Source organism: Ichthyophthirius multifiliis (assembly GCF_000220395.1).
Source record: "Ichthyophthirius multifiliis unplaced genomic scaffold scaff_1120509251095, whole genome shotgun sequence".
Taxonomy (NCBI): domain Eukaryota; phylum Ciliophora; class Oligohymenophorea; order Hymenostomatida; genus Ichthyophthirius; species Ichthyophthirius multifiliis.
Genome location: NW_004086208.1, coordinates 1880 through 10837, shown reverse-complemented (window position 1 = coordinate 10837; position 8958 = coordinate 1880). Strand labels below are relative to the sequence as shown.

Here is an 8958-nt window from a genome sequence, read left to right as displayed (position 1 = left end):
TACTAAAATATATATATATATATATACTATATTTATATATCATAATAAATTATTTCTTTAATTTATTATATTAATGTAAATGATTTTATTTTTTAATAATTATATTAGATTTTTTTAATAAATATAATATAATAATAATTTTTCATTACTTATATAATTTTTTTTCATAATATTATTTTTTTTATTATATATTTTTAACATTTATTCTTATTATTTTGTATAAAATTTTTATTTATTTATTTTTAATTATAAATATAATTTTAATTATTTTTTCAAATACTTTATTTTTTTTTATAAAAACTCCTAAAATCTTTACATTAATCTAACCCAAATAAAATCAATATATAACTCATATATTAATCTTTTTATAAAATTCATTAAAACCTTGTTTAAAATTGATAATAAACCACAATAAAATAATAAATAGAATTTATTAAGTTTTTTCTGTAAAAAATGATAAAAAACAAATAAATATTTATAATAATTTTAAAATCTAGTAATATAAATTATTAATTCTACAAAAATTCCTATATTTTGGGGATAATCCTATAAATTAAGATTTTATAATCATTTTAAATTCTGATTTATAATATAAAATATTAACATCCACAAATAAATATTGAGCTTTAATACCAAAATCATTAATCATATTGAAGATTATAAATATAATTTCGATAATAATGGTTATATGAATATAAATTAGATTTTTTTTAAAAAAAAAAAACTTTCAGGAAAAAAAAGATGATAATATAAAAGAAAAAGCTTATAATTATGAAATTAAGGAATTTGGTTTTTTAGATTAATAACTAAAAAAAAAAAACTTTTAAATATTTTATATATGAAAAATATTTGCCTATTATTCAAATGTTAAAAAGAGTTATGTGTTTAAAATATTTAAGTTAAATAATATATATATGACTATGAGTATATGTATTTTACAATAATATAATATTTTTTTCAAAATATTAATTAATGAAATATATATATTTATAAAAAATATATTATTTTATTTATATTAAATAAAAAAAAGTGTATTTTTAAATATTATTGATAAAAGATATTTAAAAAAATATATATAATAAAATAAAAATCATTTATAAAAATGATAATATTATTGATTTAATTTTTAAATAAATAAATATTAAAGCATTATTTAATAGTTTGAATAAAAGGATTTTTAATTAATTTTTTTTTTTATATAATAAAAATGTATTTGTTATATAATTATAAAAATTTTATAAAAGTTAGTTATAATAAATTTAATAATCTAAAAATATTAAATAAAATTAAAAAAAAAACAAATATTTAACTAGATACATTATATAAAATAATATAATAAACAATAAAAAAAATAATAAAATTTAAAAAAATAAAAAATATTATTAAAAAAATAATAAATATATATTTATATGTAAAATATATAAATATATATAAATATTTATATATACATATATATACTTATATATATTTAAAAAAAAAAAAAATGAACGAAACAAGTAGTTTGCAATATATTTTATTATGTTAATAAGTTACAGCCTAAATAGAAACATAAATTGGCATAAAGAATAAAGAATTAGCTGAATATTTAATTGATCTAGCCTTAGAATCAAAATCAGAAACAGAATTTAAATATAAATTATTAGAAGATGCAGAATTTTCAGATGATTTTATAAGCAGTTTATATAAACTAATTAAATCTAAATCATCATAATAATCCAAATAGCAAATATCCTAATAAAATTAAACATTAAAAACTAATTATGAAGAAAAAAAGTTTATAAATAAAACAGATAATAATAATAATAATATTAATGAAGAACAAGATCATTAAGAGGAATTAGAAAGTTTAGCAAAAAAAGATAAAGAAAAACTCTTAAAAATAAAAGAAGTTTTCCCTGTATTAGCCTTAAGAGACGATAAAGAAATTTAACTAGATTCTTCTCCTAAAAAAAAAAAACCAAAAGAAAAGAAAAAAAAAAGATCCATTTCATCATCCCTCTCTTAAAAAAAAAAAAAAAAAACCAAAAAATATCATCGATCCCGTTCTCGATCCTATTCCCCAAAAAAATCCCATAAAATATCCTAAGTATCGAAATCTCCTAAAAAACCTCCTCAACCGATTGAAAAAGGTTAAATATTTGATGGAATAGTTACCAAAATAAGTGATTTCGGTTGTTTTGTATAACTCCAAAATACTAAATACCGTACTGAAGGTCTAGTCCACATCAGCTAAATAGCAAATAAACGTATAAACAATCCTTCGGAAATCGTTAAAATCGGTTAAACTGTAAAAGTAAAGATCCTCTCTAATATAAGTAACAAAATAAGCCTTTCAATGAAAGAAGTCGACTAATTATTAGGCCATGAAAAGTCAATTTTTCCTCTAAAAAATAACAGCCACCTTTAATAACAACATGACATTCTTCTACAAAAAGAAGAGAAAAAATTCGGTCCATTAGACCCTAAAGAAATCTTAAAAATAAACGAAAAAAGCGAATATGGAACACTCACAGGAATTCGATTATCTATAAAAGAAAAAGAAAACTCGAAAAAAAAAAAAGTCTAAGACTCTCCTGATCTATGGGAAAGTTCCCGATTACAATATACAAAACACTTAGATCTCCCTTAGTAAGAAATAGACCTAGAAGCTGAACTTTCTGACGAAAACGACGTCGAAATCGAAATGAATGAACGAGAAGCACCTTTTTTAAAAGATACAACTACAAAAGGCGGTGTAAACCTCTCGCCTGTAAGAGTAGTTAAAAACTAAGAAGGAAGTCTACAAAGAGAAGCCTTAAATGCAATATAATAGGCTAAAGAAAGGAAGGAAATGCGTATTTAATAAAATAATGCGATAATGGACAGTGTTAATAAACAGGAATTACTAAAAATGAATATAGACCCAACTGCGGATACCAGAATATTAATGAGTTAATTAAAAACACTAGGACAGATGTAAAACTCGGAAATTCCCGAATATAAAAAAGAGGCAATGTTCAAAGTTGCCCTAAACTAAAGTGGAAAAACTAAGCAAACCTTAACTATTCGGGAATAATAATAAAGTCTTCCTATATATTAATATAAACACTAACTAATAAAAGCCTGTCAAGAAAATCAAATACTTATAGTTATTGGAGAAACCGGTTCTGGAAAAACCACATAAATGACACAATATTTACTCGAAGCCGGCTTTTGTAAATCCGGAAAAAAGATAGGCTGCACCCAACCAAGAAGAGTAGCTGCCACAAGCGTTGCGAAAAGAGTAGCTGAAGAAATGGGAGTAGTTTTAGGTGAAGAAGTGGGTTATTCAATCAGATTCGAAGATTGTACATCTTCATCTACCGTAATAAAATACATGACAGACGGTATGCTATTAAGAGAAGCTTTATTAGACCCTGATATGACTGCTTATTCATGCATAATGCTCGACGAAGCCCACGAACGTTAACTATCAACCGACGTACTTTTCGGTTTACTTAAAAAAGTTGTCAAAAAGCGCAAAGACTTTACTTTAATAGTTACTTCCGCAACCCTAGATGCTGAAAAATTTTCCTCTTATTTTTTCGACTGTAGAATTTTCAGAGTTCCTGGTAGAACATATAAAGTTGAAGTCCTATATTCAACCGAACCAGAAAGTGATTATGTTGACGCTTCTTTAATAGTTATTATGTAGATACATTTACACGAGCCATCTGGGGATATCCTCCTTTTTTTAACCGGATAGGAAGAAATAGACAATGCCTGTTAAATTTTATTCGAAAGAATGAAAAAACTAGGTACTGAAGCACCCGAATTAATTATTCTTCCAGTATATTCAGCCCTTCCTTAGGAACTTTAAAATAGAATTTTTCTCCCAACACCCTAAGGGACTAGAAAATGCATTATTGCTACAAATATAGCTGAGGCTTCTTTAACTATAGATGGTATTTATTATGTTGTAGACCCTGGTTTTGCTAAAGTTAAGGTCTATAACCCTAAATTAGGTATGGATAGTTTAATTATAGCTCCCATTTCTTAGGCTTCCGCCAGATAAAGAGCAGGAAGAGCCGGAAGAACAGGTCCTGGTAAATGTTTTAGGCTATACACTGAAGAAGCTTTCAAAAACGAAATGTTACCAACCTCAGTTCCCGAAATTCAAAGAACAAATCTAGCAAATACCGTACTTTTGTTAAAGGCAATGGGCATAAACGACCTTTTAAACTTCGATTTTATGGACCCTCCTGCCGTATAAACATTAATATAGGCAATGGAGTAATTATTTTACTTAGGCTGTTTGGACGACGAAGGTCTACTAACTAGACTAGGTTTAAAAATGGCTGAATTTCCCTTAGAACCTCCCATGTCTAAAATGTTGATTACAAGTGTAGATCTAGCCTGTTCAGACGAAATAGCTACAATAATAGCCATGTTATCAGTTTAGAATGTTTTTTTTTCGCCCAAAGACAAAAAACAATAGGCTGATTAAAGAAGAGCCAAATTTTATCATGTAGAAGGTGATCATTTGACCCTTTTAACAGTCTACGAAGCTTGGAAAGCCAACAATTTCTCCAATATATGGTGTCACGAGAATTTTATTGATGCCCGAACTATCCGAAGGGCTTAAGATATAAGGAAATAATTAATAGGCATTATGGAAAGATATCATTTGCCTATATAGTCTTGTGGAAAAAATTACGCCAAAATACGAAAAGCAATATGCTCTGGATTTTTCAATCATGCAGCAAAAAAAGATAGAGTCGAAGGCTACAAAACAATTATGGACAATCACACAGTTTTTATTCATCCTACTTCTGCCCTTTTCCAAAAATCGCCTGAATGGGTAGTTTATCATGAGTTGGTTTTGACAAGTAAAGAATATATGAGAAACATTACTAAAATTGATCCGAAATGGCTTGTTGATGTCGCTCCTTCTTTCTTTTAATATGCAAGTGCGGGTAATCTTTCCAAAATAAAAAAATAAGAAAAATTAGAATCACTTTCTAATAAATATGGAGATCCCGAGGCTTGGAGATTATCGAAAAGAAGAGGAAACGGATGATTTTTTTGTATTTTTTTTTAATTATGTATATTTAATTAGTATTTTTGTTGTTTTATTGTATTTTTTTACGCTATTTAACAAAATAATTATTAAAATATTTTTAATTATTTGATTTAAATATTTTTAATTATTTGATTACTATTTTTTGTTTAGAAAAAAGAAAATAAAAAAAGTAAAATAAATTAAACTTTTATTTTATTAAAATAAAGAATAAATTTTGCAAAATTTATTATAAAAAATATATATAATATATATATAAAATAAAAAGTAAAAAAATATAACAAAAAAAACATCTAATAATAAAGAAATATAAATAAAATGGGATGTTGTAGTACAATATTTTAGCCTCCCCTAATAAATTAAATAGAAAGACCAAAAAATCAATAACAGTCGTCTATATTTTAATAAAATCCAATAACCAAATTATAAAAAGCCTTCGTAAAAAAAAAAAAAAAAAAACAAAAAAAACAAAAAAACCAAAAAAAAAAAAAAAAAAAAGTCCGAATAATAATTAAAATATTAAGCAAATTTTTACTAATTAGATAATACAGCATTCAAGCATACTATTAGTGTTTATTAAAATAATCAAAAGAATTATTTAAAAGTCCAAGAATTGGGCGAAGGTTCATATGGATAAGTATTTTTAGTGAGAAATAAGTAGAATAATAAGCAATATGCAATGAAGATTATTGAAAAGAAAAAAATTTCAAAAAACGAAAGAATAATAAAATCAACTTTATTAGAAAAAAAAATCTTATAATAGAACAATCACCCTTTTATTCTTAAACTTGTTTAATCGTTTTAAACATAAAAAAAATTATATTTAATACTAGAGTATATGCAATATGGAAATATTTATTCTTTGTTAGAAAAAGTTACTTCTTTTAATGAAAATGTTGCCAAATTTATCATTTCATAAATTGTTTTAGCTATTTAGTATTTACATGATACTCTATAAGTAACATATAAAGATTTAAAACCTGAAAATGTACTTATTGATAACGAAGGATATATTAAATTGGCTGATTTCGGGTTAGCAAAAGAACATTAAGATGATAAAATTTCAAATAAAGAAAACGTGCCTTTTGGGACTCCGTTTTATTTGGCACCTGAAATAATATAAAAAAAACAACAAAATAAAAATGTAGGTAAATCATTTATTTAATATATATATATATATATATAAAAAAAAATATAAATATTTTTTTTTTTTTTTTAATAATAAAAATAAAATAAATAGATTTATGGACTATAGGGATATTTTTATATGAATTATTAGTTGGAAAACCGCCTTTTTATTCAAAAAATTAACAAAGTCTATATAAATTAATAGTAAATAATAAATAGTATTACCCTAATTATATGTCAATAGAAGCATAAGATTTAATTTCTAAATTATTAAAAAGCAATCCAAATAATAGATTGGGCTCTAATGGTATTGATAATATAAAAAAACATCCTTTTTTTAATAATATGGATTGGAATATAATTCTTAAAAAAGAAATGAAATCTCCTTTATTATAATATATGGATAAAGCTCCTTATAAAATATTCAGAGGAAATACAATTATAGAAAGTCCAGATAATAGTAACGAGAACATATATTTTCCATAATTTAGTTGTGATGGAAATTAATAAATAATTCAATAATTGGATAATTCTTTTGGAGTTTTTAATATTATTGATTTTTTGTATTATAATTTTTAAGCCTTATAAATTTTATTATACAAAAAAAATATATATAAACAAAATATTTTTGTTTATATATTAATGTATGACATCATCATTTTAATAAAAATATAATTTTTAATATATATTAATTAAAAAGATATCATATAAAATATATATAAATTTATATTATTATAATAATATAACAATAATTATAAAAAAAAATTATATATAATAATATTTATTATAATATATGAAATATCTATTTTATTTATACTCTTTTTATATAAATATAATATTTTACCCATCAGGGTGCAGCAGAGAGACGTAGTGGAATCACATTGGGCTCATAACCCAAAGGTTGGAGAATCGAAACCTCTCACTGCTAATTTTTTTTATTTTATAAATTAATATCGGTTTTATTTTAATTATATAATTAATTAAAAAAAAATATATATATAATTTAAAAACAGACACATTTTATGAAATATAAAATTATATTAATATATAAAAATAAAAAATAAAATCAAATATATATTATTATAATAAACATAAATTATTAAAAAATATCAAATATAATTTTATGATTTTTACCATATTATAATTATATTTTAAATATTTAATTATTTTATTTTCTTTTAATATAATATTGTAATAAGCAGGGTGGCGAAGTGGAATCGCGTTGGGCTCATAACTCAAAGGTCGGAGGATCGAAACCTCTCTCTGCTAATTTTTTTTATTATATAAATCAGTATTATTTATTTTTATATCTATTAATTACAAAAAAAAAATTAATTAATAAAATATGATTTAAAGATATAATATTGTTTTTAATTTAATTATAATTTATTTATATAAGAATAAAATTAATATAAATTTATTAAAAACAAAAGAAGTATATTAACACTTTTTTTTTTTATATAAATAATTTAATATAATTACATATACTTTTTATATAAGTATTATAATATTTTTAATCTATAAACTTGAGATTTTATAATTATATTTTTAAGGATTTAGTAATTTACGAAAATTTAAAAATCTTTTATTAAAATATATTATAAATTATTTTTAAAATGTTAAATTATATAATTTTATGTTATATATTATATATGTATACATAATAATTATATTCATAAATATATTTATTTTATAATCCCTTAAATAAAAATAATATAAATAGAAATGTATGATGAAACCTTTGATTCAAAAAGTAATAATAGCCTCTAAGTTGTATTAAATGAATAAATTAATTAAGATTAGTAATAAACTATTTTAAATATTGAAGAAGTAAAATTATTTAAAGTAAAAAAATAATTTAATTATAAAATGAGGCCATGGAAATAGTTGGCCAAAAATAAATATATTAAAAACTAATAGTATTAGCAACAGTATTAATATACTTTATCGCAACATTTAATTTTATGGTACTCCCATATTACGTGAGTACTCCAGATTTTTAATGTCAAAATAAAATAGGAGAATGGACAGATTGTACAGAATACAATGTAATAAAAAAAATAAAAAATTTAATATATATATATATATATATATATATATTTATATATAAATATATATATAAATATATTTAAACAAAAAAACAATAAGGGAGCATGCAATAAAGACATATTATCAAGACCATAATTAGAAAAAACATAAACAATTTCATTATAATTTAATTTATATTGTGAAATGCGAACGTTTCGTACAATACTTCAAAGTATTCCCTACATATCAAGTATATTAGGATTATTTTTATTTAATTACATATCCGATAACAAAGGTCGAATTTTTGCTATAAAAATATCGTATACATTAGCCGTTATATTTTCATTTTCATATAATTTTTCAAATAATCCTACTCTTTTTGCAATTTCGTCTTTTGGAATGGGTTTAACTATGTTCCCAACTACAGTTCTAATAATTGTATTACTAAATGAATTTTCAAGTTAAAAATTTAAAATATATAATAAAATAAATAAATAAATTAATAAAATAGATGGTAAATTTAGAGATATTGCTATGATTTTGTTATATGTAGCATGGTCTTTAAATGAAATGTAATATGTATGGATATTAAAATAATTCCTAATTGGAAATATTGCATGCTATTCTTTTTTACAATACCATTTACCTTATGTTTGATTATTCCTTATTTATTTTTATAAGATTCACCTCGATATTTATATTAAAAAAATAAATATAAATGCATCCAAGCATTAAATAAAATCGCCAAATTAAATAATAGATAA

At 21.9% G+C, this 8958-nt stretch overlaps 2 protein-coding genes and 1 non-coding gene across 3 annotated transcripts, besides 8 other annotated features; all 3 read left to right on the top strand. All coding sequences in view use genetic code 6, as the record gives it.

Annotated features, from left to right (window-relative positions):
• Positions 1-149: 149 nt before the first annotated feature.
• Positions 150-196: a microsatellite.
• A 1127-nt stretch (positions 197-1323) lies between these two features.
• Positions 1324-1398: a microsatellite.
• Positions 1346-1406: a microsatellite.
• Positions 1398-1468: a microsatellite.
• Positions 1469-1483: 15 nt separating this feature from the next.
• On the top strand, positions 1484-5038 carry IMG5_140980 (hypothetical protein; the record flags this gene model as incomplete). Its single annotated transcript, XM_004031321.1, has 2 exons — positions 1484-1844; positions 1935-5038. 2 exons carry the CDS (start codon positions 1484-1486, stop codon positions 5036-5038), a joined length of 3465 nt encoding a protein of 1154 aa, XP_004031369.1.
• Positions 5039-5130: 92 nt separating this feature from the next.
• Positions 5131-5175: a microsatellite.
• A 16-nt stretch (positions 5176-5191) lies between these two features.
• Positions 5192-5220: a microsatellite.
• A 258-nt stretch (positions 5221-5478) lies between these two features.
• Positions 5479-5536: a microsatellite.
• Positions 5537-6180: 644 nt separating this feature from the next.
• IMG5_140970 (hypothetical protein) lies at positions 6181-6545 on the top strand (the record flags this gene model as incomplete). The annotated part of the gene is made up of 2 exons (XM_004031320.1): positions 6181-6186; positions 6279-6545. 2 exons carry the CDS (start codon positions 6181-6183, stop codon positions 6543-6545), a joined length of 273 nt encoding a protein of 90 aa, XP_004031368.1.
• Positions 6546-7363: 818 nt separating this feature from the next.
• IMG5_140960 lies at positions 7364-7435 on the top strand. Its single transcript has one exon. It is a non-coding gene; the product is annotated as a tRNA-Met (tRNA).
• Positions 7436-8238: 803 nt separating this feature from the next.
• Positions 8239-8294: a microsatellite.
• Between the last annotated feature and the right edge of the window lie 664 nt (positions 8295-8958).